General features: G+C 41.0%; 2 protein-coding genes across 2 annotated transcripts in view; one reads left to right on the top strand and one right to left on the bottom strand.

Annotated features, from left to right (window-relative positions):
* The window catches only part of pip5k1bb (phosphatidylinositol-4-phosphate 5-kinase, type I, beta b), a 32,133-nt gene extending 21,387 nt beyond the window's left edge, over positions 1-10,746 (top strand). The window contains exons 8-15 of the mRNA XM_063490459.1: positions 3,077-3,273; positions 3,629-3,712; positions 4,144-4,192; positions 4,346-4,430; positions 5,137-5,295; positions 7,178-7,304; positions 9,283-9,406; positions 9,493-10,746. Coding sequence (XP_063346529.1) covers positions 3,077-3,273; positions 3,629-3,712; positions 4,144-4,192; positions 4,346-4,430; positions 5,137-5,295; positions 7,178-7,304; positions 9,283-9,406; positions 9,493-9,495 — 828 coding nt within the window. The 3' untranslated portion in view covers positions 9,496-10,746. The remainder of the gene's footprint in view (positions 1-3,076; positions 3,274-3,628; positions 3,713-4,143; positions 4,193-4,345; positions 4,431-5,136; positions 5,296-7,177; positions 7,305-9,282; positions 9,407-9,492) is intronic.
* Positions 10,747-12,149: 1,403 nt separating this feature from the next.
* On the bottom strand, positions 12,150-19,510 carry LOC134639488 (ceramide transfer protein-like). The gene is made up of 8 exons (XM_063490702.1): positions 19,365-19,510; positions 17,047-17,139; positions 15,666-15,761; positions 15,300-15,432; positions 15,139-15,209; positions 14,902-15,030; positions 12,950-13,079; positions 12,150-12,361 (listed from the first exon to the last, which is right to left on the bottom strand). Exons 1-8 carry the CDS (start codon positions 19,485-19,487, stop codon positions 12,234-12,236), a joined length of 903 nt encoding a protein of 300 aa, XP_063346772.1. The 5' UTR covers positions 19,488-19,510; the 3' UTR covers positions 12,150-12,233.
* Between the last annotated feature and the right edge of the window lie 962 nt (positions 19,511-20,472).

The raw sequence follows: 20,472 nt of genomic DNA, 5'->3' as shown, positions 1-20,472 counted from the left end.
TTGGGCCCCCTGTATGCCTTCAGAAGTGCCATAGAATAGCATAGATTCACAAAGGTGCTGGAAACATTCCTTGGGCATTGTGGTCCGTATTGACATGATAGCATCACACAGTTGCTGCAGATTTGTTGCCAACACATTAGTTTTTGTGCAGAGAACTGCCGCTCGCTGGATATTTTTTCTTTTTCTGACCATTCACTGTGAGCCCTATAGATGGTTTTGCAGGCAAATCCCAGCAGATCAGCAGTTTCCGAAAAAACTCTGCCCAGCCTGTCTGGCACCAGCAACCATGTCAAGTTCAAAGTCACTTAATCGCCTTTCTTCGCCATTCTGATGCTCACTTTGAACTTTAGCTTGTCGTCTCCGCCATGTCTCAGCTCCTGAAAGCACTGAGTCGCAGGAATGTAATTGGCTGATTAGATATGTTTGTTAACAAGAAGATAAGCAGGTGTACCTAATAAAGCGGGTGCAAGCGTATTTTAAAATGCAAGCTTTTGAATTTCAGACACCAACAAGGGCAGAAATGGAAAGATTTAGTGCAATGCAGGCATGAACATGTGATAGATGGACTGTAATGGGAGTAATTTTGAATTATAATGACCGCTGTGTGGAAATACAGGGTAAAAAAATAGATGTTTTTCCTTTTTTCTATTAACAGGTGAATTAAATGTGATTGTCTGTAATTGTTCTGGTTAGACATTGATTCCCTTCTGACTGTCGACTGGTTGATTAATGCGATTAAAGTGTTTTGGGGGTTTGCTGAGTGCACAGAGAGCAAATTTCATCTATTTTCTCTTTATTTTTAGCCATTAAATTAACCATTGTATGGAAAATGATGTTGTTTGTGGAATTAATAGGTCAGTGGAAAATAGGAAAAATAGAGTGTGGTAGAGAAGTGAAAACAAATATTACAGAGAGGGAAGCTCAGCTGATCACTCGAGTCCATTTCAAGACAAGTCAGGAAGTGTGTTGCTCTTACAGCCGTTTTGTCAGCAGTCATTGAAGCCACTCATTGCGTGGCGTCATGATGTCATGGAGAGCAGTACGAATATGAAAACATTTCGCCCTACTTTACACCCCTGTGGGACTTTTCTTTTTAAAGTTTCAGATCACAATGTGTTATGTTTGAATCATTCTCATCCTCTGTGCTTTAAGAAGAATGTTAAATAAAGTAAGCGTACAAAGAATGGAGAATAAGGGTAAAGTTAAATTAGATTTCTTTCTAATCAAGGCCATTTTCTGAATCAACCCCTTTTTTCAGTTTTTGTGTCATTTCATACCGTTTTGTACCCATTGTGAAGAAAAGATCTTAAATTACCAACACTGACAATGTGTTGCAGGATTTGAGTTGTGGCTTTTGTGGCCTCCTCAGATGGTGGGTTGGTGTTTGTTCCTTTCTGCCCCATCATGACTTCTGTGACAAACCAAGCGTTCTTGAACTGGACTCGTAGTCGGTGTATACTTGGAAAAAGTGATTCAGCTTGCTCAATGAATAGACTAGGCTGTCTTACTAAGGAACACATGTATTTGTGTATTATTGGTGTATTAGTGCAAAGTCGGGCGGCTCTACTGGCTCAGAGCTGAATGGGTGGAGGAGCGCTTTAGGCTAGACGATGATGAGAAACATCGAAATTTGTTGAGGATTAAGCTATGCTGTGACAAAGCTGGCTTCTCACGGGAGCTTTAGTGCAGTATTATTATTACTTTCACTATGAGACAAGAAGGGCTGTGTTTGAGAGCAGGAACTAAAGACTGTACCGGTATGCCCCTCAGAATAAGTCAGATTAAAAAAGCCAAAAAGAAATTTTTGCATAAATAACACACAAACGTGGGTGTTTTCTTTCTGCTTATGCTTTGATTGTCCGCCGGGGAAAACTGGGGCCCGGATGCTCGGTCGTGGCTTTCTGTAGGCAGCGTGATGTGTATGGCTCTATTCAAAATGGTTGCTGTTTGAATAGGCTGGGGGAGTTTGAGCGAGGGGATGCAAATAGTTGATATGAAAAAAAGGGGGGGTGGGGGGTGATCGGTGAAAAGGCCCTGTGTTTGTTTTGAGTCACTCATTAAGTCTGCTTGCAGTTGTGTGCATGAATGTGTGCCGTTTTGACTTTAAATATCAGCAAATGCTAACTTGATTTACAATGAACACTAATAAAATCTTCTCTGACTTTGCTTCCAGCATTTCTTATCTATAGATAACTTCATTTTTCTCTGGATTCTGGGCCATGACTGTCTTTGATTATGTCAGGTTTTTTCTGCAGTAAATATAGGAATCTTTGTGGGAATGCATAGTGTTAAAGCTTTTATCTGGTTTATTCACTCATGTTTAGACAGCCTGTTTCATCTGATTTTTCATCCCATATAAACACATTAAAGCTGTCGAGGGAAGCGCGATTTGTGACAAAGCTTTAATCTTTACAAGTCTCGAAAGCTCAGCTGGCATTGTTTTGACCTTAAACGAAGGCAGAGTTCAGCGGTAGGTGTGGCGTAGCTGCTAGCTCGATCCCATCAGAAGATGTGTGTCATTTTTATTCTGCCTACTGTATTTGCAAAAGCAAATGGCTTCAAGCTAAGAATATTAAACCATTACCATAGTTTCTCTTATTTTTCTTGGTTGTTTGTTTCAGTCTGGGTCATAAAGTAAGCCTCAGTACACGGCAGTGACCTCAATCCCATTCCCAGAACAAGCTCCCACCTCACTTTCTGCCCTTTTCCTGCCACAGGGTGGCTTTTCTTGAGCACTGGGTTCCCATAAAGTCAGAGGGTTTATGGGAAGCTTGGTAAAAGGCTCCTCAGACGGGTCAGTGTGTAACACTTGGCTCTCTGTGGTGAAACACCTTGTTTATTTGGCTCTGAACAGGTTTCAGCAGAGATTTCCTGTTGCTAGCTTTCTGGTCTTTCATCACCCGACACACTTTTGACTGAGCTGGGTGATGAAAGTGTTTTAGGAAGGAAACAACTCCCTCCTCGTGAGAGTCTAGTAGAAAACTTTTCAAAGTTTCAAGAGGTGGGAGATTGAATCATATAACGATATCCAGATTGTGATATTGAGTGAACTCTTTTTATTTGTAATTTGCAATAGGTGCTTGAGAGTTTCAAGATCATGGACTACAGTCTTCTGCTGGGCGTGCATGTCCTGGACCACAGAGAGGGTGGCGAGCAGGGTCAGGCAGGGGGTGATGGGAGGAGACCCGTGGCTCAGAGGGTGCTTTACTCCACCGCCATGGAGTCCATTCAAGGAGACGGCAAGGCTGCTGAAGCCCTCACCACTGATGACACGTGAGTTTATTCAAGTTTATTCAGCCTGGGGGGGCGAAGCACACACATGCACACACACATTATGCACACGCACACCTCCTCTGTTTGTCTCCTGATCTCCACTTTTTCCCTCGCAGACGTTACACAACCTTCCACACTACGCTTGAACACACTGTCGGGCTCTCGCATAACCATAGCTACAAAAATACAAACACTGTTCTGCATATTTACAGCAACACACACACACAAATGTAAATACTGCAGGAGCCTCTTTTACAAACACTCGTAAAAAGTGCAGAGGCACGTTTGAACGTTTATTTGAACTACAGCTGCTTTCTAAATGCTGCCATGTTTTGGTTTCTGTCTTCTTTTTCAGGATGGGCGGCATCCCTGCCCGGACACACAAAGATGAAAAGCTGCTCATCTACCTGGGCATCATAGATATTCTACAGTCATACAGGTACTGATGCTAATGAAACTGAAAAACCCTGGATTTTTACTGCCTTTCCTTCTTACTTTGTCTAGAAAATAGATTAATATGTTGACTTCTTGTGCCACGAAGTCTTATGAGATCCAACCGCCTTTTGGGTCATCAGCTTTTCCTACTCGTGGTGTTTTAAAAGCATCGCATAAACCTTTGTGAGCCTTGTCGGCATCAGACAGATAGGCGAGGTCAGATCAGTCAGGAATGATGAAAAGGCCGAGTTTGTGTATTTTTGCTCTCTTAAAGGCTAAATGTTGCTTAACTTAAAGGCAGAACTTTAAGTTGAGCAAAGTTTTGCGCTGCACCCAGAGGGAAAAGTGAAACCTTTTAGGTTTGATCGGGCATAAAGGGGAATTTGTTGTATAACCTTCGTAACAAGGCCTCTTTTTGTTGTGTTTCTCCTGCAGGTTCATTAAAAAGTTGGAGCACTCATGGAAAGCCCTGGTGTACGATGGTGTAAGTTGATAGCCTGCTCAAATCTGATGGAGCAGCTTTTATGAATGAGCCTTTTATTTTGTTATATCCTCTTTAAAGTTACCCGTGGCTGTCCGATAAAAGCCTGACTTCTCTTTTTTTTATTTCTTTCCTCCCTTTCTGATTTGTCCTCAGGACTCTGTCTCAGTCCACCGGCCCGGGTTTTACGCCAGCCGCTTCCTGAAGTTCATGAGCACACGGGTCTTCAGGAAGACTCAGCGTAAGTCAGCTGACTGATCATGGTCATACATGTGAAACTAAGGCTGGAAATCCTGCTCTGATAAGGGGAATGAAACTGTAGGCAGTTTATCTTATGAATTAGTGGGTATTTTGATGTCACTGAAATAGCACTGGGTCTTTTAGAGTCGGCTATTGGATAAGCTTTTGAAGCACATAATCAGTAAACTCCGAGATAGGAAAATAGTTTTCATAGTTTTTTAATAGTTTTATCCGTAGCATCTATTCTCAGTGTCCTGGGTGTGGCTGTAGGTGAAACCAGGAAGCTGTTTTGGAACATCAAATATAGAAACAAATGTTACCATGTCGGACCCCCTCTGTGGAAATACATATGGCTGAGGCACTGATTTGAGGATTTGGCTGCGCTGTTAACCATTGCCAAGTCCCGACAGAGGGAGATGACAGGAAAGGATTTTATTTCACGCCCTGCTCAGGAGGCAGAATAAGAGTGGCTTAGGGGACATTTGTGTCAGCGTCATTGTGCATTTTAACAGTTTAATAGCTTCTAATTTTGGAAGCAGGGCATTGAAGTTTCCCTCTGTGTGAACACTGATTTGATTTATCTCCTCCTAATTATTGCAGTTATTGTCTCCCTCGCCTCCAAGTCCCTGAATATCAGATTGTGGTCCTTTACCTGACTCATGTGGTCCTTTTTTTTTTTTTTTTTTTTTTAAATTTTGGCTCCACAGCAATTCGATTCTCCCCTTCAAAGAGGACCCGCACTTCCATCCCTGCTCTGAAGTCGTGCTCACAGGAGATCCTTTCATCGCAGGCGGATGAGAGGAACGAGGAGGACAGGAGGGACCGGCTGGTAGGAGCACGCAGCCTCGCCAGCCTGGATGGACAAGGTACACAAAACAAGAGTTTGACAGATCAGCATCTGTGCCAAGGAAGTGGGGGTGCGATTGGTAGATCATAAAAAGCACTTGACATTTTACCTTAATCCTCGCCACGTCTGCCTCTTCAAGCTCGGTCGATTTCTCATCGTTTTGCGGCTTATTAGAGCTTTTTAGAAACACTCGAGGCCAATAAAGAGCTGCTTCCACTCAGCCATAAAAATGTTGTCCTCTCAGCACTTCCCAAGAGGAGGAAGCAGTCAGTGGTTGATGTATTGTTTGGCTTTGATGGAAATAAACAGAGGTTACCTTCCTATTAACATTACATCAGTTACAGTATTTGTGTGTACAAACTGTGTATAAACCATCCTTAGATTGAGCTCCCCCTACATTCTTAAGTGATAAAGCAGCTACATCTGTGTGATCTTTGTGTTTGATAAGGCGAGTTATTTAGCCAACAACACACCGGAAGAAATGTGGGTGTGGAGCAGAAAGATAAGTCACGGGGGTCATTTGTCCGCTCCTCTAATCGAGCCCTGCCCCAGCTGTATCTCCAGCTGTGATGCAACAAACTATAAATCCGTTTGGGTTGTTAAGCTTCCCGACTCGCTCTTATGGTCACTGAAGGGGTCTCGGGAAGGGCAGGAAATCGGTTTTTACTCTAAAGGGAGTGGCTCGTATGTCAGTTTAACTGGAAGCTTCTAAACAAAGTGTGTCGCACATGCTGCCCGCTTTGTTCTGAAGTGGGCTGGACCAACGAAAGTCCCATTTCTGTCAGTGTAAAGAAATTTATCTACATATTTAATCCATTTCCAACTCAATATGAGAAAAAAAGTGTGTGTCTAACAGTATGTCTCTGTTTTTGTTTTTTCATGATAAAGAAATTCTGCTGTAGTTAATGAAAGAAATCTGTCACTACGACTCTTTGGCCTTTAATCGTAAAAACCAAATGTGTAAGAGTACAGAATTGTAGTAGCTCATTTCCCCAGACTGCCCTGTAATGTTTAATTGACAGAAATGTCTATAGGAACTTGAATGTCATTCAGTCATTTATCTATTACTTCATTACTTTGGTGTCATATGAATGGCTGTGGGAGGAGATCTTTATCAGTAGGAGAAGCTGTAAAATGTATGAAAATACAGGTAAAAGTCCAAAATTTATGCTCTGCTTCACAATCTCCAAAGATGTCTCGTGGGCTGGATCAGAGTCTTCGCCCTTTCGATTCTGGCCCCTGGGCCTTATGTTTCACACCCTAATCTAATCAGTTGCATTAAACTCTCATTCGCTGCCTTGTGTCAATGATTAGGTTTTGAAGTCCGCAAAGACACGGCGGAATTACAGGAAAAACGTACTCGCTTTTCCTCGGATACATCCAGTGTCAGCTTTAGATTTTATTCACCTCAGCGTCCAGGAAATGCTTCTTTTTAAGAGGAACTCTGATTTTACAGCGTTTGGTGTTCTCACACTTATCAGGAGCCGAAGTACTCAGCCTAAAGGTGTAAAATGTGTGGGATCGCCCAACCGTAGAGGTCAAAATGCGCTTACCTGGATTGTGGAGTTTGAAAGTCTGAAGGCACAGGAGTGTTTATTGTTTTACTGTTTTATGGTGCGCTCCCTCTCTTGCTCTCTGTGCTCTTCTTTGCCCTTAACATCAGGCTGTTGTGGCAGATGGCCGCCCTCCCCTGAGCTCTTCCTGTCGCCAAGTGTCTGCTCATAGTTAGATTGCTGAATCGTTAGGTTTTTCTCTGTGATTTTGTGGGGTCTTTCCCGTCACTATGAAGCATCTTTAGATGACTGTTTGTATTTATTGGCACCATGTAAGTTAAAACTGAGCCCACCTGAGATAGGAAACCGTCACATGTTTAAAATTTTGTTTTCTTTTTTCCTCCTCAGCCGTGTTCGGTTCATATCTGCGCCCCGACATTGTCCCAGCCAACCCATCCTTCTACGAGGGCTCCTCCATGGGAACTATCTCCACCTCCTCCATCTTTGTAAACGTGGAAAACCAAACAGAGGACAGGTACAGTGTCTCCTGTGTTGACTTTTCCTTGTTTTTCTACACTCATACGATCCTGAAATGTTTAGCTGATCACCTTAAACCATGACGCAAGGCCACGAAGAAAAAAAAAAAAGGAAGTCACGCCTGACATGCACACTCACGCACATGCTCGGGCACTCCTGCCTTATTGTTACCTGTGCGTCTACGTCACACGGTCTTATTGGTGACGTGCGTCATGGAGCATGTTACTCACCTAGTTTGCCTGCATGCATCCAAGTACACGTGCACGCTTCCTAGACAACATATGAATCAGGATGCGTGGTGTTGTAGTGGACACCAGTGCAATGTCTTTCCAGAAAAACTTTTATTTGATTGGAGTCTTGTGGCAGGAATGACTTTGGATGGCTCAAGTGTCACTTAATGAAATGCTTTTAATGGCACAGCATTGACTAATAGTTGAAACCCTGATTTTTAACACAATCAGAGTGTTACATTAACAGGTTTCATTGTGACTTTTACCAGTGTGGAGAGAGAAAGTGTGTTAAAGCTTTATTTCCTGTCCTGCTAAAAACCTCTAAGCCCTGCATCCCCTGCCCTTTGCATTTTTTTCGTCCCTTCCACCTTTCGGTGCTCCTCCTGTCCAACAGTGTCGAGTTCAGCTTGCTTTCTGAGGCTGCATTGTGTGACTTGCCCGGTCTTGTCCCTTCATCAGTCACCTGCTGCTGCCCTGACATTGTTCTGTCAACTGTTTTTATAAATATTTAAACAGCAGCTTTGACACACTCTTACTCGGTGCCATTACGCTGCACAAATACGGTGACAAAAGAGGACAAGCGGCGCTGTGGAGACTGTATATCAGCCAACAATAATCCTGGTCTGACAGCCGCTCTGCCTTTTATTTTAGCAACACACTTTTGAAGTGTCACGTCAATATATATATATATATATATATATATATATATATATATATATATATATATATATATATATATATATATATATATATATATATATATATATATATATATTATTATTTTTTTTTTTTTTTTTTTTTTTTTTTTTTTTTAATAAAGCTGTAGCTTATCCGTATGTCTCACATCCATCTGTTATCTCTACAACTATAGCACCATGCTGCTCTTGTTCTAATTGGATTACATCTCTTTGAACCTCTAACATAGTGTGTCATATGTTAGAAAAGGGCAAAAACACATTCCTGAATTTATCAGGAAGTCTGCTGGTGTGCATATAAGGGAAAACGAGCTTTTGTTGCCCCCTAGTGGTTAAACAGAGACTGCAACTAAAGGCAGGATGAACTTTGCAGTGCAGATGTGCGAGCTACGTTCAAATCCATATATCTGACTCCTGTATGGATTCAGTCTAATAGCACTCTATTTCAGCATTACGCTTTTGATCCATTTTTAATAAGTCCCTCCCCCCATTCCTCCTCGCCCAATTCAACTACTGCAAGGAATTTCCAAGATCTGTAGGCTGCGCGTTAGCTGGATCTCATTCGTTGAATGCGTACATGCATGAAAAAGAACATATTTTCTGTCAGAGTGCAATATGCTACAGTTTTTATTAGAAAGGATAGAAAATTGGAATTTCTGTGGATGTAATTTCCCTCCGGTGGAAACCAAAATGAAGGAGTTAAATTTTTAGGTCTGTAATTTCCTGGAAGAATTCTCTTTTAAAGCTCACTTGTATCTCTTACCCCACATTGAGAAATCTGTAGGACTCTCTCTCCCAGCAATTCCTCTCAATTTCAACCTCCCGTTTGGCGTTTCTGAGACAATGAGCCTCTACGTCCCGACACCAGACAGGTTTCTTTGTCTCTTTACGTCAGAGTCCGCAATAAATCTGCAATTCGTTTGTTAAGGGTTTTTTTTCCAATCGCTTTTCCAGCACTGTTTATACAGCTGCCCTGCTCTAACCGGGGCTTTGACGCAGACGATAAGCTCTCAGGTCCGTCTACAAGTTAATGTGCGACCGTGTTTTTCAGGGATGACGTCGCATCCAGCTCCACCTTCACCCTGGAGGACAGTGCCATCTGCCTTACGTCGGAGCAGAGCACCATGGACGTGGACATGGATCGAGATGACGGATCGGTTCTTGACGTCTACCTGGTGGGTTCATTTATTTCAGGTTATTCTTGTTTAAATATTGACTAGGCTTTAGCTGGATATACTGACTTATTCTCTTTGTTTCACAGTGAAAGGAGCAGCTTTACAAACATTCATTTTCTCCTGCCAAGCATAAGACAATCGCCACACCCCCATTGGACAGGCCATGCTGGCGTTTGACTCACTTTCAGTGCTGCTAGATCCATGTTGCCACTTGTCTTTGCCAACACATCAAAAAAAGTACTGAGATTCCCACTGGTTGTTGGACTAAAAGTCAAAGTGAAGGAGATCTGCGAGGAACCATGCAACATACCGTGTCACGTGCTGTACATCAGACTGAGCTTTCAGAACATGCGTCAACGCCGCGGCACCATTAGGTTTTATATGTGTGTACTGTTTTCAAGGCCTACAAAACAACTGCAGCATATTTGAGGAGACGGTAGATGCAAACCATTCATGTGTTTAGATGTTTTGTTTGGGGTTTTTTTTCCTGCTGTTCAGAAAGACATGAAGGACACTTTTACGATTCGCGACTGCTTTAGTTGCTGTTAAAATGAGAAATGTTTACACTGAATTTATGGTGGCATCTTTGTCCCCAATGAGGAGGGACGCCGCGTTGTCACACGAAGGACACAAGTTGGTTTTGTAGCCGCATCCAACACATACCAGGAAAGACTCCTATGAACAGACTTGATACTGAAGCTGCCGAGGCCAAACCCGGGGTGCGATCCGGTTTAAGCGGCCTGCATTTTTTGCCTAACTGTGCCGCCCAGAGAGGAGCGTGAAGCGAGCAAAGACTGTGGCCAGGCCTCGGCTGAAGCACGGAGCAGGAGGACGAGGCACTTTTGACATGTTATGATTTCTGTAAGACAGATTTCTCCGAAGACACTGCTTTAGGCGGGTGGGCTACCTGACATAAGCACAGATGTGTGAACATGCACTTTTTTTTAATCTTTATTATTCAAATGCACACTTGTTTTGTCATTGACACTACATGTACAAAGACAATGAAGCAACACTGTAGATATTTTTTTTTTCTGTTTGATGTGGAACTACTAGTTTCGTGAGGTTTGCGTCATGACTGAAGATGCTTTTACTCAGGATATCCTTTGATACTGAATAAGTATGTCCTCTTTAAGTTCAAGTTCTGAGACACGCATTCTTACACTCGGAGGCGGTCCAGTACCTCTCCATCAAAATCATATCCAGCTATAAATGTTTGAACTCCACGATCACGTCAGTTGAGACCATAATTTATTATGTAAATCCCAATATTTTACCGTTTGCTGAAAATATACTTTCATCGCTGAATGTATAGACAATACGTATTTATATAAAGAAGAGACTCCTATAAATAAAAATTTAAAACTCAGTGTCTGCCTGTGAATGCTCAAAACATTTCATGTCATGCGTTTGCAGGTCATAGCTGTGGATGTTTAGAAAGTGGCAGTCTTTAGAGTATGGGCAGAAACCCTAGGCATGCAAACATGGTGGTAACATGTAAACTCCACGTAGAAACGGCCGTGACCTGATTCTGTTCCAACGCTAATTATTGCTGCTTTCCACAGAAACCAGTTTCATTGTCACGCCAGTGTGAGGAAAAGAATACGATCGGTTCTGCTGTATATTAACTTTAATTTACAGAACATTGCAAAACATTTAGTGTCAAATAAAATTTCTCATATACAGTTTAAAAATATACAAACTATTTAAAATACAGACAAAACTGAAAGCACTAAATGCATTCTGCTCATGTAGCTACAACACTGTGCAAAACGTCTTCAGCCACGCCTCATTTCATGACATTTGCCTCCAGATTTTCTTGTAATTTTTTAAAGTGGTCTTCAGAAATGGTTCTCTGGGCTCTTCCAAAGATTTTCTTTAGACATTGGCTGTTTTTATTACAAAAAAAAGAAAAAAAATTATTTATTTTAAATACACATTTTCAGTCCATTCCTTGTACCCGACCATTTTCAGAGGTATGTTTTTAGTTTAAGCCTTTAGTTTTAGTTTAAGCCTTTTAACACTACCATATGAATAAGGCACCAAACCAAAGTTATAGCTTGGGCGATGAGGAGCATTTATTTCTTCTGACTGTTTCTGTCATTAAATTCAAGTGTTTAAGAGTCACAAGTGATAATTTATTTGAAATCTACAGTTTTCTCTGTACAGTACACCGTGTCCACTGTGCTCTCTGAAAGCTACTTTATAACAATATTAAAGATTTCAAAGCTTTATGCCGTCAAACTGCAAAGAGTCATCACGACAGGGACAGAAGTGAAAGTGTTCACACCTCATCAGTGCTTTTGCTGTAAATATCTGTTTAGGTTTTTTTGTTTGTTTAATTGACTTTTAGTGAAGTTTAGCAGTACCAAAAAAGGAGAAAAAAGCAGCTGTAATACTACTGATTAGAGCAAGCCCCCCCCCCCAAAAAAAAAGTCAAGAAATGGATAATCAATAGAAATGCACGAAATAATTTACCCAAAAAAAATCACCTCAGGAAATTCTTGTGCTTACATACAAAAGCACCCATGACCAACATGATCTAGCTAAGATCATAAACAATTACTTTTGTTTTAAAGCTCGAGGGGCATCTGAATAATTACAGATTCTGTAGATCTTACCTCATTCACTTCAATAAAATCAATCCAATCTCAAAAAAAAAAAAAAAATCATGAACTTAGTTAAACTTAAAAGGTCAAAGATGGTATGCATGGTAATTAAATTAACCCAATAAAATAAAAATATACAAATATAATTAATTATAATTAGTATACAAGATGTAGCTGCCAGTCAAGTTGTGCTTGGGGTCCTGGTTACCAAGTTGAATTCAGAAAACGATGGGCTTCCCGGCGGTTTTCTCCTGGACGTAGGAGCTGAAGCGTTTGAGGAACTTGGGATACTCTCTCTTGGCCACAGGTCTGAGTATTGATGCTGGAAACCAGCCTCCGGGGTTCACTGCAGTCACACAGAGAAATATGATCAGGAAACAGTGTGTTCCCGCTGACTTATGATAAAACTATTAATAATAAACCTGCACAGGCAGCTGTGTGGGATGCCCTCTGGCGGGACGTGGTTATTTAATATTTATGTTTTTAAATGAACTCCCTCGACCCGCTCGGCATCTCTGACAGTAAACTGGCTTAAGATTCATCCTGCAGCGCTGCTTTATGTAATAACCTGCTTGTCTGCAGGGGCAGTAGCTGCAGTCTGGACTAAAATTTCAAAGTAATACCCCAGGCTGGGTCATCCTTGTGTCAAAACTACAAAATTCATTTAACAAAAACAAAAAAGGGCCAAAACAAAGAATGGCATGTCAGTCATTCAAACGAATGAATAACCAATTCTACTATATTTTCTTTGATGGTTGAACAACCGCTTCCATTAGACTGAATAACGCATCCAAACATTCAGACATTCAAGGTGTGCTTTTCTCATCTGTCGTCTACAAAATCTAGTGATACATGTGAGGACTGCAAGACTAAACAGAGGCTTTGTTCTGCTGTCTGCTGAGATCAAAGCCAGATGCTCTTAAGAGGCACTTACCATTGGCAACATAGCTGACCCTACAGGAGATGTTGTCTCTGCTGATCTCTTTGTCGCCCTCTGGTGGACTCACCAGCGTTTGGCAGATCATTGCAACATTAAGTTTGGCACGAACACACCGGTTTGTTAGCTGAAAGTGAAAAATACATGAATAAATAAATAGGAGTAAAAACAAATTAAATCCCCCAAAACAGACACATATCTCACTGTAACTGATATGACAGACAGACTGGGGTTAACATTGTTCTCCCATTTACTCAATAAGGCCTTGTTTGACAAGATGATGTTTGATACTAACATGAACTAAATGCACTGTTACAGCACTTGGAGGTGTGAAGAGAAAAATATGCATAAGCAGTATGTTTACCCAGCTTTCTTTGTCAGGCATAATGTATTAAACCTCTGTAAGAGTTGTTCTTATACCAGGAGCAGTGCTTATGTCTGTTTTCAGTCATCCAGGTCATGGTATGCTTAAGCACTCGAGCTGAAGGCAACTGGACGTGTTTTTACTTTCATTAAGATTTTTCACATCTCATCTGAGAGGCTTCTTCAGTCATAAAGGCCCAAATATTTAACCTCTACTGGGATTGGCCAGAGTCGCCTCTATTTCTTGAGGCGACTGAGGTCCTTCAACATCTGCCGGACAATGCTCAGGATTTTCTACGAGTTTGTGGTGGCCAGTGCGATCCTCTATGCTGTTGCATGCTTGGGGAGTAAATTGAGGGTTGCTGATGCTACCCTCAATTTACCCTACCCTCCCTGTACAACTCATCCACTTAGCACACTGTATACTGCAATAGCTACACCCCTTTTTGCACATGTTCTTCTAACCAAAATAATTTCTCCTAGGGATCAATAAAGTATTCTGATTCTGTTTCTGATTCTGATTGTCACCTTGGGGGTGGTCCTGAGAGTTTTTGACTCACCCTGTCATCATGTCAAAAGGAAAGATGTTTCACCTTCACAAACCTAAAAAGAAGTAAAGCTGCCTTTAACTCAAGTGCTTAGCGCTAGGACTCTGCTGTAACCCAAAGTAATTATCTTGTGTATGACTTTATGAGCCTCTCACATGATTGTGCTCGGGATCATTGCCCTGTCGCGTGATCCAAGCTTTAGCTGCCAGTGTCAGATTTGACTCTATAATACTTCATGAAAGGTGCTCAGGTTCCTGTGACTCCAAAACATCATTCCTCCACCACTGTGTCTGACAGTTGATTTGATGTGCTAATGCTGATATGCTGTAGTTTTAAAACTACTTTAGCCTGACATATACATGTAAAAAACTTATGATTATTATGATTATAAGACTATTATTACTATTTTTGTTAGGCCGTGAGATGGGTTAATGATTAGCAGCAGCGTTGATTTTCATGCATTTTTTGTACAGTGTCAGATTTTTTTCACCAAAACAATTGCTAATTGGAAAAAAAGAAAGAGAAGACTTGAAGTTGGACACACACACACACACACACACACACACACACACACACACGAACAATTATCCAACATCAGTAGCGGCACTAACTTATCATTTCAGTGACAAGACACCCTTGCAGAAAACAGAAAAGAGTGTGAAATTTTCCAGCATGCTTTGAATAGCGAAGAGTAGCGCCATCTGGTGGACAAATCTAAACATTTTAAATTGAAGCGAATTTCAATAGCTTTCAATGGGGCATTTTTTGGCCTTAGATCAAATGTGGATGTGCATAGCTTAACCATTTTAAGCTAATTTAAGGAGCTGAGACAACTATTCTAAAATTTAAAAAATATATCTTTTGGCAAATATCAGCTATATTCATTCAGCACAGCAGAAAATAGAAAATAAAAGAAATAACAGAAAATAAAAAACTGAATGGCACAAAATGTCCCGAGCATCATCTATTAATTAAATGAACACAGCACAACAGTCTAGTGCTAAAAACACAAGGGAAGCCTTTGAGGGTTAATCTTACAGGTACATCATCATGCTCCACAGAGATGTTGCAGACGATCCATGTGTCGGGTTCGCTTTCATTTCTTGGTGGAATCATCCTGATGACTGACAGAAAGAGCACATCTCTCTGAGCGACAGGCCACACTGTCTAAAACAAAGAAGACACGTGATCAATTCAATCAATCAAAAACAGGCTGTGCAATATAACTGATGAAATGTGCATTGTGTTTCACTGTGCAGTGTGCACTCAGTATACCTTGTGCGTCTGGTACACAATGACGGCATTATCAGAGAGCTTTTCCACAACGTGGAAATTTTCAACGGTGGCTGTGGGAGGGAGAGTTCACATCAGGTCAATGCAATAACACAAGGAAAGTCAAATAGTAATAATATGTTGCACTAAAACGTAGATCTTACTCTCCCAGTCCAATCGGACTGCAGTGTCCCAGAAGTAGTGGCAGACCTCATGTCCAGTTACCCCCTTCACAGCATGTGTCGCTTTGAGGGGATCCAGGACGATGCCGTTCTCCTCCACTTCCCTCCTGTATACCTGTTACACAGCACCACAGACAGAATATTATAAACACACTCACAACTTCACCCGTTACTAAAAATTGAGATGGTTCTTTCAGACTTTTAAAAGTTTTAAACCACCGTGTACTTCAGTGGTGTATTTTTTCACTGTAGCACAAATAAGTTACTACTGCAGTACATTTTAAAATGTGAATGAGATTTAAATATTCACAGCAAACAACAGAAATGATTCATGTTCTCCGTCCTCACCTTCATCGCCCCTTCTTCTGCTACCAGTTGCCAGTTGGCACCTCCACCCTCCTCCTGGATGGAGTAAGCCATGTGATTCTGCACAGTTTCCTCCACCTAAGAGTCAGATATTATAGTATTACAGTATTTATATGCCTGAGCAATCATCACACCTTCTACCTGTGTATTTAGTTTTTTTAAACAGAGGTGTTGATAAAAATAAGAGGAGCCATGAATCCCAGGAATGTCTTAAGCAAATTTACTATCCACTGAGGAGCAACTAAATAAATATTACTTGATATTGCTTGGGTGTGTTATTCAAAACCTCAACAACGCGTCATGGTCCCTGATTTCTCCCAGAATTTTGACTTCCTGTTAAATCCTGGAGATTTTCTCTGTTTTTATACGTTTATTTTGTTTCCAATTACAAATTTTGCCATTAGACCCAAGAGAAAGTTTTATTTTGTTGTTGTTGTGTTTAGGTTCACTTCCTGCATATGAGTGTTACAAATACAGACTGGATTGTTTTGACTGTTGGGTTTTTCTCTGTATGTATTATTGTAGGGTCTACCTTACAATATAAAGCGCCTTGAGGCAACTGTTGTTGTGATTTGGCACTATATAAATAAAAATGAATTGAATTGAAATTGAAAATAAATTGATTGTCTACCCATGCTGTGGTAGAAGGTGGAAATCAAGTAAATTCCAGTCGTGCACTGTAGACCGACTTTTTTGTAAGATGACAGCCATTACTGGATGGAGACTGTGTGATTAAACTGAGTTCTTGGTATTTTAACCTTGAGTTATGTAGATAGAAGTGATATGTGATACATTCTCAGACAAGTCTTGATGTTAAACTTATTGCGGAAATTCCATCACATTATATACTGAGCACAAACTGACTCTAATCCTCGGAGCACAGGAAACGTAAGTGAAATCCTGCAGGGAGTGGCTTAGCAGGCATTGACGTGACGTTCCCAAACACAGCACCTGAGGGCTGAATCTGTGAATGTTATCTGAAGCAGATAACTGATTAGCTCGATCGAGGATGAGGAAGGAGAGTGGGTATAGAACTGTACACCGGAGAGAGATTTTAAAAAGAAGAAGGAATAAACAACAAAAACTGAAAAAGACTCCGCAGCAGGAGAGCAGAAGACACAAAACAACCCCAAAAAAGTAGCATTTCATATGAGTTAGTGCTTTAATATTGCAGTGAGCACAAAATGATGTGATTAAGATTAAGGTCAGGTATGTCAGCGTCATCAGCACCAAGAAGACCTTGATTTGTACAGGGATGATAAGACAAAGATAAGAGCAGCAACTTGTCGCCTTCTATTTAAACAAAGGTGAACAGGAGTAGGGTGAATGGCACAGAGCAAACAAACATAAAAACGGTTCGCACCTTGTTGGCAAATCTGTGTGTGCCGATGCTGGAATATTCATGATCGGAAGAAGCTGAAGGTAGTTGAACTTTCCAGACCGTCTTTGACTGGCTCTGAGGGAAAGAGCAGATGAGTTAAGATGAGAAGATCAAGGAGACAGAAATGGGTTTATGGAAGCCATGAATGAGAACATTGAGACAGCAGTGAGGAGGGTGACAGATGGGTTCAAGGTGGTGGTGCTGGGATTGCATCAGGGATTGGCTCTGAGGCCCTTCTCGTGATGGACAGACTGATATATGAGGTTAGAGAGGAGTCTCTGCAAACTATGAGTTCAGTCATATGCAAGTTAGCACAGGGTCAACATTGCAATGAAATGTATTTGACGAGCAGAAGACAGTCACTCAGCAGTATAGTACAGTAAAAAAAGTAAAAGAGCAAAATATTTATAAAATATAGTAAATATTTTGTAAATATTTTGCTCTGACTATGATGTTCACATACAACAATGTGTTCTATAATGAGAGTAGGGAGCAGGTGGAAGAGAGCCTGGGGAGGTGGAGGTATCCTCTGGAGTGAAGAGAAATGAAAGACAGTAGAAGAAAGACCTAATATGTGTGTGTGAATGAGAGGGAGACAGGTGTAACAGTGAAGATGCAAGGAGAAGAGGGAGGGAAGGTGGATGAGTTTTAATACCTGCGCTCAGCTATTCAAAGCATCGAAAGCAATGGACAGTACACAAGAGAGGAGAAGAAGAGAGTGCAGCCAGGGTGGAGCGGGTGGAGATGAGCCTACAGTGGCGACCCCTAACGGGAGCAGCAAGGAAAAGAAGAAGATGGACCAGAAGAAGAGTCCTGGTAGGAATAGTGAGAAGTGACAAGAGAAGCATATTGAGCCTCTGCCTTTAAGATCACCAGTTACTCGCCACTTACTAAAAACCTCTCATGTTTCTTAGTCTAAAATTAAATTATGTTCACATTATTTTGTTTAATCTCTATAGAATAAAGTAAATTGAAGTTGTTATTAGTTGTATTAGTGCTGTGTTTCTTGGCAGCCTAATTTTGACCTAAAATGTACAGTAATTAATATATTATTATAGCTTGAGTGTTTAATCATAAGAAAGTTTTGTACAGGCCTCTATGCAGTCCCCCAAGAGCTACATTTCAGAGTCTACAGGCCTCAGTTAGCATGTTAAATGTTAAAGTTCACGACAGTGCAAAAACACTGAAAGAGTGTGGCTTGTTTGGAAGGGTTGCCACAAGAAAGCTTCTTGTCTCTCTCTCTAAAAAAAAAAAAGGAAGAACATGGCTGCACAGCTTATCTGAACAAGTCACAAATAAGACCTTTGGACAGGCAAGACCAAAGTGGGAATGTTTGTCCATGAAGAACTGCACTATGTGTGTTGAAAGCCAAACACAGCATATCAGTAAAAACATCAACATAGTGGTGGATGTGTGATGATTTGGGGTTTGTTTTACAGCCACAGGATCTGGCCACCTTACAGCCAGCCAAGAACTCCTCTCTATAACAAAGTCTTCTTCAGTCAAATATGAAACTATTTATCCCACATCTACTGTAAAGCTTTACCCGCATGCAATTTGACAATGATCTGATGCAAAGCTTCCAATCTACAGCAGAATGACTGGAAAAAAGAGAAGAAAAATCAAGATGCTGCAATGGCTCAGTCAAAGTCCAGAATGAGCTGCGCATAAACAAATGCCCGCAAACCTCACTGAACTGAAGCAACGCTGTAAGGAAGCGTGGAGCAAAGTTCCTTTATAATGATGTGAAAGGCTGATAAAGTCATACAGAAATCATTTTGGGACTTCAGGTTATTACTGCTAAAGGTACTTCTACAAGCTATTGATTGGGGGGTGCACTTAGTTTTCCACAGGACTTGACTTTCCTTTCCACGTGACTGTTTCTGTTCTACTTTGCATCTTTATGTCCATTTCTCCTTTTGGATCTTATCTCTCTTTGTCTACACGAAGAAATGCTGCCATTCCACATAACAGCTGATCAGCGAAGAAGTAAAATGGTTAGATTATATTCAATAGTTTATCCCAGTCCAATTATTATTATTCAAATCTGTGACTTAGAAGAAAGGAATTATAGCAAACTAGCTAAAGTATCTGGACTTTGTTTTTTTTTATTGCTGTGTGGATAAACTAACAAATCAAGTGTGGCTACCGGTGAACTGCAATGCTAACAACAGAGTAATACTATTAAAGTCAGAGGAACCAAACACGGTGACAGGTATAAAGGGAGGTGTCGGCATTCCAGACAACACTGCCCACAAAATAAATAGAATGTGTCGTATAACCAGGACACAGAGACCTACTGTAACTGGATGGCTGCAGGTCTGCACAGGTATCCATCTTTGAGTCTCCTGTTTCAGCAGCTGTTTCTTCTTACTTTTCCGTGACTGCTTCGGTGAACTGTGCAACGAAGTCCCGGTACTCATTTTCTAACTTACTCTCTGAACAAGTGTGGGTAGGTGTGTCCCGCTCCTCGTGTGTTTGCTCTGTGACTGTTTCTATGTCTCTACCCCACACATCCGCAGTTAAACTTCACATACATAACCAAACACTGATAAGTTTGAGGTTGATTCACTCAGGTAGTCTAACTCACAGGAAATGCTTCCCGGCTTACCTTTACGCACAGAGAGAGAGAGAGAGCAAGAGAGAGAAGGAGGGAAGGAACTGGTTTGTCGAGATCAGCTGAGAGGATCAGGACATACACGAGGAGCTCTTTTAAAGGCACAGGCCAATCAGTGTCAACATGAACAGGAGAGTGTTACAGGACCTCAAACTGTCCACTTGTTTGGATGTTTATTGAGCAGTGACTGTAGGAGTTGAATTTCATAACATGTTTACAGTAGCCGCTTTAATCCGGATAGCTGGATCATGGAAAGGACCGGTGAACTGACTTTTCCTGTTTTTCTTGCTGCCTGGACACAGGCTCCAGTCTCTTTTTCCTTTGGATGCGATCTGATTTGCATTTTCAGCAGGCGGCCCAACACCGGAGCTAACTTGCATTAAAGTGTATGTAGTGTAAAGTATTCACCGCTAGATGTCAGTAGTTCTTTCTAATGTTGCCATGATTGTATTTAAGGACTGATGAATAAGTAAAATACAGAATACACCTGAAAGTTAAAAATCAACTACCTGTTATAAAAAGAAGCAAAAAAAGAATATTTTCGAAATCTGTCAAAAAAAAAAACTGATTAAAATAAAAATGACTATATTAACTGAACTTAATTCAAGCTTTTTACCCACATTTGAAGCTACTGGACGTCTCTGAGAAGTCAGAAATTAATCAAGTATCACATACAACCACTAAAATTAGTGTTGTTCAGGAATGCAGTAACAATATTCAAGCATATGCTGGTGGAATAACCATTGTAGAAACAAAAAGAATTTGTAACAAGCAAAACTTAATTTAGGGCT

Source organism: Pelmatolapia mariae, linkage group LG12 (assembly GCF_036321145.2).
Source record: "Pelmatolapia mariae isolate MD_Pm_ZW linkage group LG12, Pm_UMD_F_2, whole genome shotgun sequence".
NCBI lineage: Eukaryota > Metazoa > Chordata > Actinopteri > Cichliformes > Cichlidae > Pelmatolapia > Pelmatolapia mariae.
The sequence above is the reverse complement of the archived record's forward strand: the minus strand, read 5'-3'. Positions and strand labels throughout refer to the sequence as shown.